At 34.1% G+C, this 23718-nt stretch overlaps 1 protein-coding gene across 2 annotated transcripts in view; it reads right to left on the reverse strand.

Annotated features, from left to right (window-relative positions):
* The window catches only part of MYT1L (myelin transcription factor 1 like), a 660434-nt gene that overhangs the window by 208891 nt on the left and 427825 nt on the right, over positions 1–23718 (reverse strand). The window contains exon 10 of one of the 2 annotated variants that reach the window (XM_031951169.1): positions 1842–2197. In XM_031951169.1, coding sequence (XP_031807029.1) covers positions 1842–2197 — 356 coding nt within the window. Of the gene's footprint in view, positions 1–1841; positions 2198–23718 lie in introns of those variants that run through there. The other variant, XM_031951168.1, reaches the window with a different exon arrangement.

Here is a 23718-nt window from a genome sequence, read left to right on the forward strand (position 1 = left end):
TGATTTTTAAAGAAAATATTAACTTTTTAGTTAAAAGATTTACCTTTTGTGGAGTCTTTTTCAATGTAATTAATACATTATAACAAAAATATTACACAAAAGCATATTGTTTAGGACATATATTGTTTTCTAACATGATCATAGATTGCACTCCCTCTTTACTAGATTCAGTATTAGAAAAAAAAAACTGTGAATTAATTGACAAGGAGAATTTATCTCAGTTCTGAAGATTTAAAAAAATAATTTGTTTTGGGTAGTATGTAGATGTTATTTTCCATTATGACCCCAAACTACTGTAACCATTCCAATTTTCCTATGTGACCACGCCAGGCTTCACAGGAGTAAAATTAGCATTATTTCTGAAAAAAGAATGGTTAGAATGTTTAATGCTTGCCTTATGGGTTTAGAAACAACCACCACACACCTACTTGAACTAAGAAAAGATTTCCCCCACAGGCTCTAGAAAACAACAGTCCTTTGTATTAGGGAACTGGCTTCCCTAGCATTCAAACTTCTAAATAGCTTTGAGGCCAGGATGGGGGTGAGATGGATTAAAACTCCTCCCCCCAATTTTCTCATTGAGTTTAGGCATTTCTGTTAGACAAGTCACCCTCCCAAAAAAAAAAATTGAGAAAGGACTAGCACTGAAAAATCTCAAGCCAGCATTCCTTCCTTCCTTCCTCCCTCTTTTCTTTCCTTCCTTCCTTCCTCCCTCTCTTCCTCTTTCCCTCCCTCCCTCCCTTCCTTCCTCCTTCTTTTCCTTCCGTCCTCCCTTCCTTCCTTCCTCCCTCCCTCTTTCCTTTTCTCCCTTCCTTCCTTCCTTCCTTCCTTCCTCCCTCCTTCCCTTCCTCCTTTCCTCTCTCCCTTTCTTCTCTTCCTTTCTTCTTTCCTTTCTCCCTCCCTCCCTTCCTCCCTTCCTTCTTTCCTTCCTTCCTCCTTAAGACTATAGACTTTATATTGGAAGAGACCTGGGAGAGCATCAAACCCAACCTCCTCATTTTACAGATAAGAAAACTGAAAAACTTCTATAAATAGTTCCTAACACCTTAGTTTTGGTAAAAAGAAAGTAATGAAAAATCAAACCATTCACATCTTGTTCCTAAAACATTCCAACTCCAATGTCCTAAATGTCATTATTTGTTCATATTAAACAGAAATGTGGATATACCAAATCAGGCTTATTCTGAAAATAGAGAGGCAAATATTTCTGGATTAATCAGTTTTTTTTTTTTTTTTTTATCATTTCATTCATATCCATTTCCACCTTAGTCTTATGAGAAGATAACTATGGTGAAGTCTTTGCAACCAATATCCCAAATCCAGATTTTACCAATCAACATACTTGCAGCGACATGGAAGTTTAAAATATCATCAAACAGATAAATGAGTTAAAGTCATTTTTATAGTAAGGTCATATCAAATAATAATCACCCTTGCAAATTTTTCAAGTCATTCAAGTCAAAATGCCTTGTGGGTTTTCTAGCTAAACCAAATTATAGTACTTTATAGGAATGATAATCTAAAATTCATCATACACACATATGTGTGTGATACATTATATACATAACATATGCAGAAACACACATATCTGCAAACTACAGTAGTCTTTGACACTCTACTTGGACAGTTATTTGCCTTAAACATGTCTACAGATTAGGATACTTAGATCACAGTCTTTAAAATAAAGATTAAGAGGATTTCAAAAAGGGTGAATAAAGAAGTAAAACAATTTCTGCATGACTTCCCTTACTCAAAACTTGTCATGAAGACCAACTCTCAGAATACATAATGAAAACAACTCAGAATACCATCTATTTCTTTATTAATATGTTAATGATTACCATGCTCTTCTTCCTCCTCCTCTTCTTCCTCCTCCTCTTCTTCTTCCTCTTCTTCATCCTCCACATCTTCTCCTTCTTCTTCATCATCTTCTTCCTCTTCTTCAATCTCCTCCTCTTCCTCTCGATCTATCTCTTCATCATCTTCATCCTCTTCCCCTTGTTCCTCATTGTCATCAGAGTATTCCTCCTCCTCCTCTTCTTCTTTCTCATCCATTTCCTCAGTTCCATCCGTTTCATAACATTCATCTACTGAGGAGTTGTCGGTTTTAACCACAAATGGCTTTCTTTTGGGAGCAGGTTCTTGGGGTTGCTTATCTTGTGTTTTTCTTTTTTTAGCCAAAGGACAGCCATAAACACTGTTTAGGAAAGTAAAAGAGGTGTGTTATTATTCCAACCTTGATGGTCAGAGTGATAGAAGTCTTATACCATTTAATCAAATTTCTTAATTGCTGACTTTGACTTATACATCTTCTGAAGTATTTAGCAGACTGACTTCAGTGCCAACAGTGAGCTAATAGCACAGGAACCCATAACCTGGAAATTATTGTTGCAATTATAATGCTTTGAAAAACAGATTTTATTCATCTAGTTACTATTAAAAATCTGGCCTTGCATTTCACCTTGATTTGCTTACATTTCCAATCAGTAAAATGGGTATAATAATCCCAACTCATTAGTATGCCATGAAGATTAATGATGTATATATTTTACTGGAAAGCCAATTAATTAAGAATCTGGGTGAGGATTTAGTATGTTTAAAGCATTTCTATGGGAAAATAAATCCAAGAAATATTTCTATTCCATTCATTTCTATATTTTATTGTAATTGTCCTATCCTATGTTATTTTATCCTATTATATTATGAAATGATTTAGTATTATGAGTATTTCGATGAACCATAGATATTAACATATCCTCTGAAATTCAATTCAATTTAACAAATGCTTATTAAAAATCTACTAAATGCAAAATGGTTGGTAACTCAGAATAGTGACAGAATATGGCTCTTAGGATCAGGAAGGCTTGAATTCAGGTCTTTCTGGATATTCAAGTAAGTACAGAGAAGTGCATGTAGAAATAAGATGCTGCTTCAACATGAACTAGTTTAGGGATTCACTATGATGCCAATGGTCAATCTAATCCAGTCTTCTCAAGTGATGGATAAGAATACTGAGTCCCAGATGAGTTATCTAGTATAAGTATCTAGTGTAAGATCCCACAGGTGAAATATCAGTAGACCCAGGTATTTGACCTAGAATTTCTGAATATAAATCTAATAGTCCCAAACTAGCTCCTTGATTTACTCACTATCAAAAATTACCATGGTAAATGTACAACTATAGCCCTTTGTAACTATGAAGGCAAAAATTAAAAATCTACCTAAACATGCTTTATATCACAAAACACAGAGAAATTCTGGGATTTTTATTTACATTTTTTGCAGATTTTTTTTATTTTGCAGATAGAATTTTTTTTGCATTTTTTAGCTCAGGTATGTCATCCAATGAATGAATGAATAATTGAATGAATAATCATAATCATTTTCCCCATCTCCCATCCTATTGACTGTAAACAAAAGCAGATTTAAATATCTGTTTTATAAAAATCAATAATGATAATAATACGACCTTACATTACATAATAATATGACCATTACAATAATACAACCTGTACAATAGTACAAATTTGTAGAAATTTGGATTTAACAGTGTATTTGATACTCACAAAAATCCCATGTACCATATAGCATTATTATTCCTATTTTTTAGGTGGGGAAAAGTGAATTCCAGGGAGGGTTAAATGACTTGACCACACAGCTAGTCTAGTAGGTAGCAGAAGATCTGATTTGAACTTTGAATTTTTGGCTGTCAATGTTCTTTTCATTAGTCTGTCCTGTGGGTATGTATAGAAAAGATCACTGATAGCAAAAAATCCTCCAAATGAATTTCTGATATAAATATTTAGTTTTTATTTGAAATTTAGACATTCTAAGAGATTCCATTCTAAAGGGAACTTATATTGACATTGATTTTATGTAAATGTGTTCAAATATTAACTTATAATAAAAGAAAGGGTCTATGCTACTTTATGCCTTTCTGTCCCATTCTCCTTTTTTCTTGCGAATATCTTTAATACATGCGGGTGCGTGCGCACACACACACACACCCATCAATGCAGTTTGTATGAGTAGTTAAGTTCTCAATATCTTTATCTTCATTGGGAAATTAAAACTAAGTTTATAAGCTTGTCTGCTCTTATAATATTAATCACAATCCAGTAATCTAAACCCATTTGGGGATGTAATCCAATTGCTTTTTCCAAATGGCAATGAGGAAATACCTTTCAGTCATTAATTTACCATTTCTAGCACGGATAGCCCTATAAATAAAGATTCCTGGTTTGTATTTCTTATTCTGGCCCTAACTTTTATTTTTCTCCACTTTCTTCTTGGTCACCTATATAACTATCCAGTCACTTATGTGTTCTGTCAGTGTCTCTAATGTTGAAGGTCAAATTGCCTTGGATGTATTACCATAGTATTATTCTGAAAGGGACCACAGAGGCTATCCAGCCCATATCCCTAATTTTATAGATGCGGAAACTGAGATTCAGGATATTTGCACTGGCTCACATAATTAGTGTCAGAGGTAGGATTTGAACCCAAGTCTTTCTGATTCCAAGTATAACAATATCCACCAAACTATGGCTACCCTGTCTTCCTAAATCCCAAAGAAAATAGAGTGAAATCTGAATCTTTTTGTGGATTCTACCAAGGACAGAAGAATTGAAGTAGGTTCCACTTATAGTCCCCTGGGCCAAGCAAGAACATGGTTGCTCAGAGGATGAGTACCTAAGGCAATCTTCCTCTACTATCTTCTCATTATTCTTGCTCTGACCTGGCCCATAGTTTCCCAATTTGCAAAATAAAATGGTTACTCTCTAGATTATCATTTGGTTCAATAGCTATGATTTTGTGATGCTTTCTCTTCAACTTTTACTTCCAGGAGAATGCGAGAAGAGAAAATTTGTGGGTTTCTGCCTCCCTCACGTAAAACTGACTTACAATTACAAAGTATTAAATGAGTACTTTTATGGTATTTGATAACTTTTTTTTCAATCTTCCCATTTTTATGGGACTTTCACTTTTATGAACTCCATAACTTAGGAAAGAAATTTAGACTTAGTCCAGTAGCTATTTAACTGTGCAAGTGACTTTACCTTTCTAGGCTTCAATTTCTCATATATAAAATGAAAGAATTGAATTAGATCATTATAAAGATTCTTTTCAACTCTCTGATTTTATAAGTTCAATAGCTATATAATCTGGACTATTTTTAGTTTCTTTTGTTAAACATGATTTCAAAAAATATTTATATGTATAAATAATATACATGCATACACTTCAGAGGTATTTCTATTTCGAGGGGAAAAATTAGTCTCAAGGAGAATTAGAAAAGACATTGGAGATCCAAGCCCTTCTCTTATTCTTTTTTACAAAAGAGAAAATTAAGGTTAAGAGAGGTGTTGTATTCACAGTTATGCCATTATGCCATTAGAAAATTCAGTGGTGTAACTACTGATACCTTGAAGTCTATAGTCCAGTAATTCAACTCCCAGTCCAGTAATTCATTTCATCTAGCCATAGCGTCTCCTTAAAGCAATGTTCTTAGTTCTGATATCACAGTTCTTTTGGGGATGAATTGAAGAGAAAGAGAAAGGATTAAGGCCTGGACCTATGCTTAACCAATATAGGGAAGTCCCAGGTGATGAAACTTCCTTTACCTATGTAGGTCAATACCATTTCTACAACTTAAGTGAGCCAATGAGGCTAGAAAACTGAGGGGCGTAGTGATTAGGCCAGGATTTCATGGCCAGTGTGTTAGAGGGAAAATTGAATCCAAATTTTCCTGGTTACCTAGCTAGCTCTTTATTTGCTGCAAGATAATATCTCTCTATCTTAAAAGACAGTGTAAATATGGAATTTGTAACCCTCAGGCTAAACTGGTGGCCCATATTGTATCAATGAATCCATATGCACATTCCAAGTTATCATCAGTTCTGCATCCCCAAAATGAAGGAATATAATGTATAGTTAGTAAATGTTAGTAAGAAAATTTATATCGGTAATGCTTCCCCCCTTCCCCCTGGGCAATTTCGGTTAAGTGACTTGCCCAAGGTCACACAGTCAGGAAGTGTTAAGTGTCTGAGGCCATATTTGAACTCAAGTCCTCCTGACTTCAGGGTTGGTGCTCTATCTACTACATCAACTAGCTGCCCCAGTAATGCATTTTTTTGAACTAAATATCTCATGTATTCTTATTTTTCAGAAATATTTAGTTGTAATTATTAATGAAACATATGTTTATTTAGACTTCTTACTAAATTTGGACTAGCCTCTTCCCATGATGTATTTTCTCAATTAATAGATACTTATGACACAGTCATTTTCATGGGAGTCCCTAGAATTTTTGACATTTTAAAAAAAGGGATTCTCAAAATTGGGGCTCACTGGAGAATAGAAAAACTCACTAGACTAAACATTGGTCGAACTAGGTTTGAATCTCACTTTGATGATTTTTCTGTATGATCTTGGGCAAGTTATTTCCATCTCTGGGCCCCTGCTTCCCTTTCTGAAAAATGAAAAAACATGGACCAAATTATCTGTTACGTTCCTTTCTGTGCCACCATTCTATGATTTGTGACTATGGACTCATTTACTTCTTACTGTTGGTTTTTCCTGATGAATGATGCTTTCAAAATACTTTTGTAATCTTTTCAATTCTATTTCATTACCTTTTATTTTCCTGCCTGCTCCACATTACCCCCCAAATCATTTGACAAAACATAATATATTTTCCAGACTCCTGCCCTGGATCCATTTTATCAATTATTGGGATGAACTGGTACTCCCATTCCAAAGTCTCTCATGTAATTCCCATGCCCCAATGCACATATTTCTTGTTAAATCTATTGATGTAAAATGTAAATAAAACTGGCACCCAGTGGTGACAGAATTCCCTTATGCTACTTCTTTATTTTATCTATAATTATTTAGTGCCAGTCTCTGGCATCTATTTTTAATATGGCACAAAATACAAGCCAAAGAAAGGAATTTACCAGATTTTACCTGCAGTATTTAAGCAGCCACATGGGCTAGAGAGCCGCCTAAAGTGTGAGCATGTTCTATTGGTAACTTGAAATATCTCAAAGCACGATATGTGAGAGCATGAATTTATGTAAATCTGTATATAATGTATCATGTTTTTTCTCCCATGAGGTGAGCAGCAAACCTGTAAAGAGAGGTTATTGCATGTCACAGCAAGAGCACTGATTTCAGTGGGGTGTTAATCTCATTCCTTCTCCAACCTTGCAGTGATTTCAGAAGATGCTAAGTGTCAGCGCAGGGCCTGCCCCAGGGCTGCCATAGCATACTGATTCAGCCAGGCAACTTGTTAAATTCTTAAAAATCTTTCTAAATTGCAAAAAAATCTTTGACACAAATCACAAAACTGTGACAATTTCAGTTCCACAGAAAGCTAAGGAAATGCATAGCAACAACTTTAGGATAATCCTAAATGTTAAACTAGATATGAGTACACCCAGCTGAGTCTCAAAAAATTCTTTGGTAAAGACCCATGGCTTTGTTTTTGGTATAGTCAGAAATTAGAAAAACTGTTCAGCATTTCTACTTTCCCTTGCCCTCTTCTTAAATCCTGTTATTCAGCTTTACAACTGTGAGGTCAATTAAAGCTTTAAACTCTTGAAGAGTTTATGGAAGTGTCATAGACACTTCCTATATGTGTGTTCCTAGCAAGTCATTTAACTCCATTTGCTTCAGTTTCCTCATCTGTAAAGTATGAGCTGGAGAAGGAAATGGCAAACCCCATCCACTATCTTTGTAAAGAACATCCCAAATGAGGTCTTGAAGTCAGACATAACTGAAATGATTGAAATAAGTTATTGAAATAACTTCAATTCTTACTCAAAATCAAGGCTATTTCTATTATGCTACATTAGTGTAGAATGATGGTATACATATTGCAAAAGAGAATGTGTCTGAAGTCAGATTCGAATTTAGGAAAATGAGTTTTCCTGACTCCAGACTCATCATTATATCTATTGTACTATTTAGCTATCCCTAAAGGAAAGTCAAACTAATTCTGGGGACAAGTTTAAATGATACATATGGTGAAAGATGATTTAATGTATATGTCATTCAGTCATATATGTACAAATGCCTACTGTATCCAGAGCATACTTAGGAAAAAAACCCAAGATTGTATGGTAATAGAGTTTTCATTTTAGTAGAGGGATAGGATATAAACATGTAATTATAATGTATAATATTATATGATAGTTTAAAGTGGTTCCTTACAAAGAACTCTGTAACTCTGAACAGAAATGTAGGTAGAATGGCTAGCTGGAAATAGGCCAGGATTCAGGTTCAAAGCCACTTTTTAAATAGTTTTTTCTAGTTTGGTCTTTGGAGGCATTCTGGAAAGATGGTGGAGCAGCAATTTTCAGGCTCTCCAGATTTCCTCCATCAACAGGAAGCAAAAAGAAAAGAGTAAAGTAATTGTTCTCCTGAGACAACTTGAGAGGATCTGAGAGAAGAGTCCAGGGGCTGAGGTTTGTCCTCAGTGAAAAGTAGACAGCTCTAGTTTCACTTTGTTGAATCAACATACATCAGGCCCTGAAGGTAGATCCATTGGCAAAAATCCTAGGCGTGAAGAACTTTCACCTTACTTTTGGCCTCAAGAAATTTTGCCTAACAACCTTTAGAACATTCCCCCCACAAAGAATGGCAGATGACTGAGTGAAGAAAGACTGAAGGCTCCCCACCCTATCTCTATTCTCATTGTTTCAAAGTGACGAAGACTGTTATCAGGCTGCAAACCCAGGATTTTATTGCTATAATCTCTCTTTCCTTGGGTCCACCTGATCCTCAGCCCCCACTGAAGCTTAAGTCAAACCATGAGAAAGAAACTTGTATCAGTACTTACCCTACTCTATCCCACCACTATTGAATTTGTATCAGGTATAAGAATTCCTAGTTACTTTTCTGATTCTACCAATACTCCTAACATTTCATGTTTCCTAATGATTTATCAATACTCCTAACATTTCATGTTTCCTAATGATTTATCATCCTAATAAGCACATTTCTGATCCATCTCAACAAAGACTGTTGATTTTGTTTAATTTTCCCCTTCCCTTAAACTTTTTGCAGACTAAGGATTTTTTTTATGGTAATAGAGTTTTCAGTTTAATAGAGAGATAGGATATAAACATGTAACTATAAATACATAATATTACATGATACTTTAATGTGGTTCATTACAAAGAACTCTATAACTGAACAGAAATGCAGGTAGAATGGCTACCTGGTTATTCTTTGATTTAAAGTTGAACCCCAAACAAATATCTTTAGAGTTATAAAACATTAAACAAACAATTACTTTAACATGTTTTTGTGTTGTAGCATTTGTAATCTTACAATCAAGGACTGTTTACAACTACTGTAAACAAGTAAAAACATCAAAAGCAAGATTTGAATGAGAAAATAAGTTCCTTCAAATGTCTGTTGTTTCAATACAAGTCAAATAGAGCAATGCCCAATGAAAGGTCAACTCTCTCAATCACTTTATGCGTGTATTTTTCAAAATTATTTACTTGAAAAATCAACTCTAAGTGCTACTAAAATATAATTTTAGATTTATGAGGCTGCATGTCACAGCAAAAAGAATGCTGGATCTGAAATAAGAAGAGATGTGGTTGAGGTTCCAGCTTCACTCCTTCCTTGCTTCATTAAAACTGACAAATGTGTAGTTACACTTAGAAAGCTCATAAATGTACATTCAACTTTCAAGATCTGTTTCTTTCTTTCTTTTTTCCCTCTGAGGCAATTGGGGTTAAGCGACTTGCCCAGGATCACACAGCTAGGAAGTGTTAAGTGTCTGAGACCAGATTTAAAATCAGGTCTTTTTGACTTCAGAGCTGGTGCTCTATCCACTGCACCACCTAGCTGTCCCGAGATCTATATTTCTAAGGGAATTCTGAGAACATCTAGTCAAACCTCATTTTACAGATGGGTAAACCAAGGGTCAGAAGTATTAAGAGACTTGCTTAAATCATATAGAGCCAGGATTAGAATCCAGGTATCACAGAGAATCTCTTAGTTGAAAGATCACGGAGGCCATGCAATAGCCTCTTGAAGACCTTGGAGGAGAGGAGAAGTAATCATTATCGGCCAGAAACTGAAAACTGAATGGATGCCCATCAATTGGAGAATGGCTGAATAAATTGTGGTATATGAATATTATGGAATATTATTGTTTGGGAAGAAATGACCAGCAGGAGGATTTCAGAAAGGCCTGGAGAGACTTACATGAACTGATGTGAAATGAGCAGGACCAGGATATCATTATATATATACCTCAAAAACAATACTATATGATGATCAATTCTGATGGACATGGCCATCTTCAACAATGAGATGAACCAAAACAGCTCCAATAGAGCAATAATGAATTGAACCAGCTACACCCAGCAAAAGAAGTCTGGGAGATGATTGACCTATTACATAGAATTCGCAATCCCTATATTTTTGTCTTCCTGTGTTTTTGATTTCCTTCACAGGCTAATAGTACACTATTTCAAACTCTGGTTCTTTTTGTACAACAAAATAACTGTTAGGACATGTATGCTTATATTGTATTTAATTTATGCTTTAACATTCTTAACATGTATTGGTCAACCTGCCATCGGGGGGAGAAGAAGTGGGGAAGGAGGGGAAAAATTGGAACAAAAGGTTTGGCGATTGTCAATGCTGTAAAATTACCCATGCATATAACTTGTAAATAAAAAGCTATTAAAAAAAAAAAGAAGTAATCACTAACTATCTCCATAGATTCATTTCACTTTCGGATAATTTTTTTTTTCTTTATGTTAAAATGGCAGTTTTGTGATTTGCACCTGTCACTTCTGATTCTGTCATTGGGGAATGAATCTATTCTTTTTCAACGTGAAAGCCCTTTAAGTACCTGAAAACAGCTATCTTATTTCCTCCAAATCTCCTCTTCTTGGTACTACAGCTGATCCCCAAAAACATAATGTCAAGACCTTTTATTATTCTAAGTACTCTCCTGGGGGTGGAGGTGGGGTTGGGAATCTAGGTGATGTAATATATTGGCCTAACATCAGGAAGACTCAATTTCCTGAGTTTAAATCTGGCTTTAGACACTTACTAGCTGTGTGACCCTGAGAAAGTCATTTAAACCTATTTGTCTGTAAAAATGAGCTGGAAAAGAAAATGCCAGACTACTTCAGTATTTTTGCCAAGAAAACCCCAAAAGGCAGGTCATTAAGAGTTAGACATGATTGAAAAATGACCCAACCACAACAAAAACCTCTCCTTGGGAAATTCCTTCTTAAAGTGTAGCATGCTGAACTGAACATCATATGAAGTGAACATGTATTGTCTGAAAAGGGCAGAATACAATGGGTTGGACTTTGCCTTTGCTCTAGACACAACTCTTCTCGATACAATCCATGTTTAAGTTTTTTTGTTGTGTTTTGTTTTGGTTTTTGGCTGCAGCATTATACCACTGCCTCATGAATCTTCCAGTTCACTAAAACACCCCATTTTCTTCAGGTTAACTGACATATCTAAAATCCCTTCAAGGTCTAAATCTATAATTCTATGAAGACATGTCCCACCACACCAATCTTGTACATTTTAAAGTTGATTTTTTGAACCCAAATTAAGACTGTGTGTTTACCTTTTAAAATTTTTGAATGATCAGATTTGGCTCAACTTTTTAGCCTTTCAGTAATTTTCTGACTACTATCTATCCTAGTTTCATATCATCTACAAATTTGATAAGTGTGTCATTGATATCTTTTATATCAAAAGATGCTTTCTTACTATCTCCCTATTTTATCTTTCAACTCCTTACTAGCCATTTTTGGCTATCTATCCAAAAGATTATTTATCTCGGAAGGGAAAGCAAAAGTAAAATTAGAATTAATTTAACTCTGCTTATCTACATAAGTAGTTGTCATCATTGCATTCAAAACAAAAGAAGGAGGAGAAGGAGAAAGAGACAGAGAAGAGGAAGGAGAAGAAGAAGTAAAAGCAAACCAAATCAAAACAAAACTATCTAGTTTTCTTTAACATTGCTTGCCAGCTTCACCCCATTCTGACCTTTAGTTTTCCTGACACTATTTTGAAAGGGCCTTGATATATATAGATCCTTGTTGTTTGATTCTCCATTACCTGCCCTTGCTTCCATCTTCTGTTATGTCTTTTAAAAATCTAAATTGATGTAACTATTTTGGAAAGCAATTTGTAATTATGCTGACAGTGACTAAAGTGATCATTCCTTTTCACTGCTAGGCACATACCTATAATGCTAGGCATATATCCCAAGGAAACTAGAGATAGAAAAATCCCATATACATTAATACAGCAGGATTTTTTTTTTTTGATGATGGCAAGGAAATGGAAATAAGATAGATGCTCATCATTTGGGTCATTGCTAAACAAATAGTGGTACATGAATGTAATGGAATATTATGACTTCTTAAAGAATGATGAATATGAAGAATTTGGAGAATCATAGGAAGACATAAATAATAAAAAGCAAAATAACCAAAGCCATGAAAAGAATATACAGTTACCTCTTGACATTCTTTGGGGTTAGGGGCGTAAGTCCTCTGCAAATGTAAAAAACTACAAATAATTATAGGTCCTACTCCAAACTTTTATTTTTAATAATTTGATCATATTTATTTAACACCTAAAATAAATAAAACAACAAACTGTACCCATTAAAAATTTGTAGTTTCTAAGCAAGAAAGATTAGGATCTCAAAATGTAACTAGAGTCTTCACAAAGCTACTGGTATAGTTTCTGTAACTGCTTCACAGATTTCCCTCACCTATGAAAGGGGCAAGATACAACTCATCATGTCAGGAGAAAGTCAAGTGAGTGAGTCTGGATGGTAGAGAGAAGGCATTCCAAAAGAGTGTGCTTTTATAGTTCTTTAGAACACAAACTTTTAACTGTTTATAATAAACTTATGTATGTATATTTATAGTAATAAACAATAAAATAGATGAAAAATATACATATTTATGCATTTATAATTTTTTACTTCTAAAAGTTTTCTTCACATACATATGTTTATGATTTACTACATTATAATACAAATCTCCAAAAATTCTCATTTAATATTCAAAGCCAAGTCCCAGATAACCAAAACTGTGACTGTAAAACCCCAGAATATTGAGGTATGACTATTCAGTCATATGGGTGCAATATATATATATATATATATATATATATTAATGTCAAATATGATTAGAGTTGTTAAAAATAAAGACTTAGGGTGTAACCTAGAGTTATTCAAGATTTTTCATAGTCATGGAGTTCCTGGGACCCTAACCCCTGTGAATGTCAAGAGACAACTGTACATAATAACTTTAAGTGTAAATAGCAGACAAAATCCCAAAACAAACAACAAACAACAAAACAATAACAACAAATCTCAAAAGATAATGAAATTTAATATTACATAATTATAAAGATCAATTTTGTTCCTCAGGAAATGATGAGAAAATTAATATTCCTTCCTTTTTTCTTTTTTAGAAATAAGAGGCTATAATAAGTGTGAATATTCTACATACTGGCAAACTTGTTGGATGTATTGGTTAATTTAAGTCAATTTTTTTTCATTATTGATTACAATAATTTTCTTATGGAGGGGTGCAACCAAAAATGATATAAGACAACAAGACAAGAGTATAATAAAGCATGGTAACACTTTAACTAAACAAACAAAATATACAATAATAAAAAAAAAAGCAAACCACTTAAGTTGATTAAAACATTCACCATGTATTTTTCTTTTAAAAACTCTTACTTCTCATTAGAATTAGAAATTTTACATCTTCTTAATGTCATTGTTTAGGGCTTTTCATCCCTCCTGGGTTTATTTCCCTTACAGAATTTAGGCTGTTAAATCCTTTTTTATTGTTTCTCTGAACTTTTGAAAATCTGTTCTACTAAATTTGTAGGTCCATGTCAGACTGTGACTTCTTTTCCTTTTCTCTCTCACAGATTCTGAAATGGGTTATCTTCTGCTCTACCAAGTTCCTATACACGCTAGTGGTCAGCTCTTCCTTTAAGATGAGATTTAATATATCCAGAATAGGTTTCTACTACTGTTTAAAAGGCAAAATAGTTATTAAGAAAAGCCAAAAAATTATGATTTTATTCTGGTTTGAGCAAACAGAGAGTGCCAGTTAACTGAGAGAGTGCCAATTTCTCATGACTCCATACACAGCTGCCTTCTAAATTATGTCTAATGTTGAAGACATAGGCAACCAGACATTGTGTAGTGGAATGTGTAATAACACAAGAGGACCTGATCAAATCTCACCTCAAATGCTTATTATATGTATGATCCTTGACAAGTCACAACATCCTAGATTTTAGTGTTTTTTTTAACATGCTAAATAAACAAATTAGAGTGAATGTCCTCTGAGGTATCTGAAAAATCTTTTAACATTCCCTATAGCTTACCAAACCAGAACTAAGCTCTACTGTTTGGTATTTAGGCCTTCCATAATTTAGATTTAGATTATCTATTTGACTCTATCTACCAATATGATTTAGCATGTATGCTTCACTATTATCAGGATGATTTCCTTGCCATTCCACAAACTCATCATAATTATTCTTGCCAGTTCACAAGCCTGGATTAACCTCTCTTTGAACTAAATCCTACCAATTCCTTAAGGTCCAAATGCCAATTTTATGTTCTCCTTTAAGCTTTCTTGGCAGTTGTAGACTGTACAGATTTTTACCTTTTGTTTGAACTCTTCCATTACTTAGATTATGTCATTATAAGATTAGTACTTAATTATATATTATTTTGCCTTACTTTTTTCTTGCTTCATGCATACTTGTCTTATTTCCAAAACTAGATTATTAGATCTTTAAGGACAGAGCGTTTTTGAGCTAATAATAGTGTTTTAATAATTTTTCATGAAAAATCTCCATCAATGTTTCATCATGGTGTAGAGGTGAACTTGTGTTCTTCAATTAGACAAGCATTTATTAAATTTTCAGGGTACTATGAAAGGCAAAAAGACATTTTCTAAGTTCAAAGAACTTACATTTTATTGCAGGGATGAGAATGGGAAGAGTGGTAGTGGTAAGAAATAACATTGATAAATCATTACAAAGTAATTAGTGGTGGAGTGGGATTAGATAATCAGTTGTGTAGGAGATTGACTTTGAGTTGAGCATTAAAAGAATTCAGGTACTTGAGAAGTAGAGGTGAAGAAGCAGTGTATTTCAAGTTTTGGTAATATCTATGAAAAGGAGAGATGGAATGTTATGTGTAAAGAATAACACCAGACTGGTTTGGGTGTGATACAGAGCAAAGGAAAACAAACTCGAATAGAAACAGATCTCTGCAGGCCATATGTTGACTTAGAAAACCACAAATTAACATTATCAATGATATATAAATTATATGCACATTTATTACATATAACATGCATGCATTTATATGTATATGTGTATATAACATGTTTACATATATGTATACACACATACATGCATATGCTTAGTTCCCAGCCCTACCATTAGGAGGCCCTGTTGTAGAGGGTTTGTAATATTTGCTGTTGGACATAGGAACCATAAACTCTTGAGATCTTTAAGCAAAAAATAATTAACTGTTCCTTAACTGGAATAAAATTCAGAAGGCTTGGTTCCATAGATTTGAGACAAAGCCAGTCATCCTTTTCTTAAGTATTGATCAACTATTTTGAATAGTCATTTGTACTTTTGGCTAATATTCTCTATTGGATTCCAAGACTTTTAGAAAGAAAACCTGGTAGATAATATCTTTATAACTCCTATGCCTCAGTGAATAACAATCAATCAATTAATCAACAAAGCACCTATGCTTTGGGATACAAGTAGAATGAAACAGTTGGTATTCTCAAGAAGCTTACATTCTACTACAAAGAATATTTGAACTGAAAGGAAAGTTATATATTATAAAATCCAATCAAGTGGGGAAACTGAGGTTTAGAGAGGAAAATTTATCATATGGCTAATAAATGACACAACTGGGACTTGAATCCAAGCTTTCTCACTCCTTATCCAGTAAAGTATGTTTATTTTTGTTGTCTAGTCATTCAGTTGTATCTGACTCTATGTGATCCCCATGAACTTTTTGCTGTGAGGTTTTCTTGGCAAAGATACTAGAGTGGGTCGTCATTTCCTTCTTTAGTATACTCCTATTTTATAGATGAAGAACTGATAAAATAGGGGTTAATTTGCTGAGATAACAGGGTAAATAAATATCTGATAGAAGATTTGAACTCAGATCTTCTTGACTCCAAGTCTGGTGCTCTATTCACTGCACTTTGTGGCTGGCCCAAGACTATACTACCTCTAGATTATAATATAATTGTTTATGGACCAGCATGCAGTTACTTCAATACAACTATATATGCAAGTCCAATGGATTTGAGTAAAGACAAATAGGTGGAGATTCTTGTTTTTTAACCCTAGAACGTTTTGATTCTTAATGTGTATGGTGAATAGAGAACTGACCTTAGGTTTAGGAAGACCAGAGTTTAAATACTTCTTTTAACTGTTTTGTCTAAATCTGGTCAAGTCATCATATGCCAGTGTTCTGAATAACTCTATAATAATATAAATATTCTGTTTGGTTGATTCCTCCCAGATCCTCCAATTAAATCGGGAGGTCCAGTTCAAAGATATCTTCATTCCTCTCTAGGCTGCTCTCTTGACTCATCTTCAAAGCACTTTTTCATCCATGTCCTTAGAAGTGATACCTTCCTCTGACTCCCTTTTAGATCTCTTTTATGTATTTTCCTTCTCATTGTAACATCAGCTCCTTAAAGGCAAGCTTTCTCTTTCTGCTTGTATTTGTAATGCCAGTGCTTAGCCCAGTGCCGGATGCAAGTTTTATCTTATTGGTTATTAATACCTTTGAATTGGTCCAGAGTGTTTAACTGTCAATTGTTGAAGGAGTGGTGGTGGAATTCAAGATCATAGTACTTAGAATTAGAAGACAGCCCAGAAATCATTTCATCCAATTCCTTTATCTCATATATAAAGAGACCAAAATCTTTAGAAGCCAGCCATTTGTCTAAGGGACACAATAAATATGTAAGCAGCAGAGGGTCGTATATTAAATATTTGTGGAATAAATATATGAATCTGTTCCCTTCTCCATAGACAAAATGATACTCTTTCCTTTTTAGATCTCTGAAGTATTGAGAATAACAGAATCAGATTTTTTTTAGGTTTAAGCTAATCATTTTTTCATATATGGAATCTATATTGATCTAGACAAGTAGTGTACTATTTATGGATTTTTTGTTGTTGTTTTGGCAGTAAGTCTCAAATAGCTGGACCAGCTTGCTCCCTGAAAACTGCATCCCATTACAATTTCTGTTCTCACTATTGTGCTTTCATATAAGTGTTCCCCCATGCTTGGAATATACTCTTTCTTCATCTCTCCTACCTTTCAGAATCCTTATTTTTCTCCAAGTGCTATCTCAGGTGCCATGTCCTTCCTATAGTTTTGCCCATTTCTTCCATTATTGAAGTTTTCTTTCCTCTCAAATATTCCTGTAGTATTTGGTCTGGATTTCCCCTTTGCCCTTATCATAATGCATACCTTGTATTAGACTTGTCTCTGTGTATGTCAGGTCTACACAGATTAAAAAAATTCCCAGCTACTTGAGGGAAGAAACTGTTTTAGCTTTATCTTTTTTCCCCCCAATGCCTTGCACATTTAGTGGATGCTTAATAAATGTTTGTTGAATTGAATTAAGATACTTCCAAAGGTGGTCAGATTTTATTTAACAAGATAGGAAATTACCCATACATTTATAGAGTCTTTGTACTATAATTAGTATAAGAACATGATGTTAGACCTGGAAGGGATGAATGCTGGTCCAATATTTTTATTTTAATTTTTTCTATTATAGCGCCAGTAGAAAGAAAACTAGACAAAAAGTATAATTTACTGGAGAAGTTAATTCACTGGAGAAGTTATATCCCCCACTTTGTTTACTGTCATTTGGCATTGTGGCTAGACAGCTGATTCCTGTTTAGCCACACCTGGATTGAAGATGTCACTTCTATCATGTGTTGTCTATGTGATCCTGGGCAAATCACTTAATCATTTCGATGTCTTAGCAACTGTCCAAGATTATAAATTATAGAGAGAGTGCTAATCTGTATTGGCAAAGAGAATTTCCTAATTTGGAAGTTTCTCATATTAATTCTTATAATAATTAATTCATGGACCCATTCCTTATTTCACGTGTCTGTGTATATATTTAAGCAAACACACAGTTATACACATATTTGTGCATATTTACTTAAAAGTTTGACTTCTCTTGAAAGGTTAGGAATTCAAATTTGAGAATCTTTAATTTGGGTGAATTTAAACTAAAATAGTATCTTTAGGCTAATTTGGTTCAAAAACAAATTAAATAAGTTAAACTAAGGTCATTCAGTAGCTAAACTATATTCTAATATCCATTCCTTTTCCTTGTTGAAATATTTTAAAATAATCTATATTCTCTAGGTCATGGGATGACAGATTCTTTACCAGCTTAATTAGATCCATTTTTTTCACCTGTTTCCTATACAAGGTGACAGAAGAAAGTCAATGTTTCATTCTATTTTCTACTACTGTTTCTAGGGCAATTCATTGTTCTCACTTTAAAATGAGGGGATTGGATAAAATGACTCCAAGACTCCTTAAAATTCTAAACACTGGAATAATATCCAGCATAATCCTTTCCTTTTATAGAAAGATTCCAGGAGAATTTTCCTTAAGATAAATAAATGTAATTACCTTAAGAATGTCTTTAGTGTGTCTTTTCATTTACAAAACATTTATATACATCTATCTGAATAAGCAAAAATTTGAAAGATCATATTTAACATCAACAAAAGGACTAAATTCCTTCATTCCTGGTTGAACTTAAGTACTAAGAGAGGGGCTACAATTTTCTTGGAAGATCCTCAATGCAGGACAACCATTATGTCATTATCTGCCTTTCCTATTCTAAATATTATTGTTATTCTCTTTTAAAAAAATTAAGGACTAGAGTTCTGCTTTTTAGAATAATTATAGTTAGGTTTCATAGGGATAACAGAGGGAGTGGAAGTCATTCAACTGCTGTGAGCTTCAGGTTCCTTATCTGTAAAGCTAAATTAATATCTAAAGCATCTTCCACATAGGGATGTTTTGAGGATCAAATGAAATAATGTCTATAAAGTTCTTTACAAATCCCAAAGAGGTGTGTGTGTGTGTGTGTGTGTGTGTGTGTGTATACACAGTATCTCATTTTTATACTTTTTGATTGAGTTCAGATAGTATAATTTTTATGATGCCAACTATTGTTACTGTTTTTTGTGTACTTCCAAGTCAACTCTGTTTCCCTTAATGATAAAGAGATGAGTGGCAATAAGAAAAATAACATGATATTAACATGTTGTCTCTCCAGTAGAATATGTTTATCTTGAAAGCAGGGATTGTCTCAGTTTTGTATTTGTATCCCAGATGCCTAAACACTTTCAGGTATGTTGAAAACATTTAATAAATGCCTGTTAATTTGCTGATTGATTATGGATTATTCTATTGATTCCAGAGTATATACTTGATATATCTGAACCTGATTTGAAAGCCCATCAACAGAAGAATAAGCAGAGATATAGCCATTCCTGAGCTTACGATCCAGAGTTTCACCCTCTCACATAAGGCACAGGACACTGTGCTTTGTTTTACATGGTTGGTTAGAAGTCATTCAAGTGGGAAATATTCTAAATTCTCATCGTTAGAGGATTGAGATGTTTATTTGTTTCTGCTTCAGTGGGAGGAAAGGTGCATGAACATTTTTAGCTCCTGGAAATGTGAATGTTCTTGAATAGACTGGAAAAGAAAACATTCCAAATTCCATGGAAAAAATAAGTCTTTATAGGAAAATTGTGAGGCACCTTCAATATTCATTTGCTAAAAGTGTCATTATTGGCAAATGATAAAAATATATCATGTTTTGCTTTTCAAAAGTACTCCAGATATTAGTGGATACCAAGTAACAAATAATAAGCTTTAGAAAAATCTGTTTATAGATGAGAGATCTTCAAAAGTGGTTTCTCCATTATACTTTCCTGAGTTTAATTTAATTTCCTGCAGCAACACTTAGTTAATAAGCTATGTCTTTCATTTTTCTGTTGAAGCTTTACCTTATAACCCAATCCCATCTGCCTTTGTAGCTTCCTGCTCAGTGTTCATTTAATATCTTGGTTGGACACAGTCATTTCCTTCCATTTATTTACTTTTCTTTTTTTTTTATTTTATCATTTATTTACTTTTCAAACCATTATTAGAAATTCCATGCACCCCCTGACCTCCACTTTCACCAGGAAGTCACATGGTGGGTTTCTTACTACTGTATCATTCCTGCTGCATTATCTATTAGACTTGGAAAGCTGATCTGGGTTTTATCATATTTAACACCATATAATAATACTTCCACAATGTTGTTTTATCATCTACTGCTACTTATGAGGCTACAGATGTAGCAAGTATGTGGTATTTTTATAAAATTCAGATGACAAGGATTGTGAGATCTAATGTGGGGTAAATCACACCACTGAAGAACATGTAATTCCCTTCTTCATGGAGCAACCTAGTGAAACAAAATTCCCAGTTTATTGCCAATGGAGATATGTTCACAAAATTTTACAGCAAAGATGCTATCAAGAAGATTCAGAATATTCATGTTGCCATAGTGTTCCAAGAAATTCATATTTTTTTTCTTTTCTTATCTTTCTTTTATCTGTCTTTTCTTATCTTTCTTTTCTTTCTGAGACAATTGGGGTTAAGTGACTTGCCCAGGGTCACACAGTCAGAAAGTGTTAAGTGCCTCAGGCACTTGACATTTGAACTCAGGTCCTCCTGACTTCAGGGCTGGTGCTCTATCTACTATACCAATTAGCTGTCCCCATATTTTCTTTCTCTCCTCTTGCCACCATCTCTTTTCTTATGTCTTCTCTAGCTTTCTACTCTCTCCTTCCCTTTTTCTTTTCATTCCTTTCTTCCCCTTCCTTTCTCCTTTCTCCTTTCTCCTTTCTCCTTTCTCCTTTCTCCTTTCTCCTTTCTCCTTTCTCCTTTCTCCTTTCTCCTTTCTCCTTTCTCCTTTCTCCTTTCTCCTTTCTCCTTTCTCTTTTCTCCTTTCTCCTTTCTCCTTTCTCCTTTCCTTTCCTTTCCTTTCCTCCTTTTCCCTCTTGTCTTCTCTCCTTTGACATTTAAATTTGAACAAGCAGACCGAGATAATTAGGGGGAGGAGAGGCATGGAGTGAGCTTTCCAGGCTCAAGTGCCAGGGGTAGAGCTATGTTTAGTCCAGGAATAATTCCAGAAATCAAATGGGAGAGATAGATATAGGATGAAGTTGAACCACTGCTCTCTGTTTCTGTTCCTCAGACAAATATCTTGGCTAGCATTGACCTGGCACAGATTAAGATCTCAAAAGGGAGATAATATAATTTGGGCAGACTGACATTCCTTGTACAGCCATGGAGGCCTTCCCCTGTGAGCTCTTGAATCCACAATATATAGTCTGCCTTAGTTTATAGAAATTAAAACTTGTATATGTTTGTTGAAATTAAAGTTAAGTTAAAGTTAAAATGCTTCAGTTCCTCAATCCCCCCTCATTTTGTTGATTTATGACACTGTGCCTCATTGACACAATTATCCTCATGCCTAGAATGTCTTTTTTCATAATAGTATTCATTGAAATTCTTCTATTTCAAAGCTCAGTTTACTACCACCTCATCTATTAAGCCATTTCTGATATTCTATTTCAATGTTTCTTATTGTATTTTCTCTAGGTCCTTTCACATTATTCTTTTACACAAACTTTCATATTATACTTATTTTGGGAGATATTATGTCACTCTCTTAGACTATAAGCACCATAATGGTGATGATAGCAGGCCCTGTTTTCATTGCTTGCTGCTAACAGGAAACACAGTGCCTTGCATATAATAGGTGATTAGACCATATTTATTAAATTTTAATAGGGAGATTGTTGGAGCTCCTATACATCCTTGAGAGCAAGTACAATTTGTATTTATTGAATAAAAATAATAGCACATGATGATGTAGCACTTCATGCTTTCTAGTGTGCTTTTATATGCATTCTCTTATTTGCATGTTCTAAAAATATTATGACATAGAGTGGGGCAAAGATTATTATCCCAGTTTGCCAAATGAAAAAAAAATAGACTCAGAGACATTGCCAGGACAATGTAAATAAAAAATAATAAGGATGAATCTTTAACCATGTCTTTTCATTCAAAGTCCAACATTTTTCTTAACTATATCACATTGTTTTCCACTGATGAAATATATGTAATAACGTCTAGTCAAATATCAATTATAAATGAAAAGCATTGATTAAACACATAAATCAGATACTTCTATCAAAAGATCATATATACATATATATGTATATATCACTTTAGCTTATTATTCTTAAAAATATGTGCCTTAAAAGTTTCCATCTTTGTAGAAAACAGAAATAACTTAAACAGGCTTAGGAGACCTCAACAGGGAGATCTGAGAGAGTAAAATGACAGCTCTTTTGTGGCATTACTTATCTGAAAACATGGGGCCTTGTACATAATATACACTTGAAAAATATTTATGGAATTGACCTACTAACTCATAGCCATGGCTATTCTTTTTTATCTGCTCTCTAAGAATTCCAGATGATGAGGGAACAGAACCACAACTAATACTTTTTTCCCAGGTCTATTCAAGGGGACATCCTTAGAGTTATCTCAAAATTTCAGTAAAATGAAAACATGGACCCTCTCATTGAGAGAGAGTGATCACCTGTGCATTAGACAAATATAGTATACAAATAATCCAATTAAATATACAAACATTTAAGTCTACTTGGGGTCCTATGTTTAAACATATACATGACATTGACAGATTGAGATGAAGTTGTCATTTGAGTTAACTAGAAATTGAATGAAGATCAGCTGCTTTAGAAATAGAAAGACAGTCTAGCATTTATTTAATTGCAGACAACAAAGCCAGTTTAAGTTGGGTGAATGGTCTTTTTAGATGCATAAAAATTCTTAAACTTCATAACTTGTTCTCTTCCATTTGATTTTCCTTTTTTTCAGCAGGTAGCCTTCATTTGACAAGTCTTGTTTGAGCGCTTACTGTATGCCCAGGACTTTACCTTTTAGGCAATATACAGCAAAATGGAGAAACTGAATTTGTCGATGGTAGGGCAGACAATACATTAAAAATTGTTTGGCAACTGGGCATTTTTACATTAGGTTTTCTTAAAGCAAGACAAAGTTACCCAATAGCCATCACACTTGAAATTATTAAGAAGTTCCAGGATAAAAGAATGTCCATAGGAAGCCTTCTAAATGAGCTTCTGATCTAAGTTCTTTGTTTTATAGAGCCAGAAACAAGTCAAGGGAAGGCAAATGACTTTATCCAACATCAGGTTAAGCATCCCTGTATGCATGTCTAGTAGTCTTTTTCACTACTGCATTCTGTTTCCACCAAATTCTCTTTTATAACCAAAGAATTGGAGCACTTCATCTGCATTCTCCCACTTGACAGCTTCAATGTGAAAAGAAATATCTTCTCTACTTATAAAATCTGTCTTCTATTCCAAGAAGCCTTTTGGACAAAGCCCATTTGGCTCTCATCACTCTGATTCTTCCAGTCTTGAATAATTGACATTTAGGCATACATTACTGAAGAACTG

This window comes from Sarcophilus harrisii, chromosome 2 (assembly GCF_902635505.1).
Source record: "Sarcophilus harrisii chromosome 2, mSarHar1.11, whole genome shotgun sequence".
Classification (NCBI taxonomy): domain Eukaryota; kingdom Metazoa; phylum Chordata; class Mammalia; order Dasyuromorphia; family Dasyuridae; genus Sarcophilus; species Sarcophilus harrisii.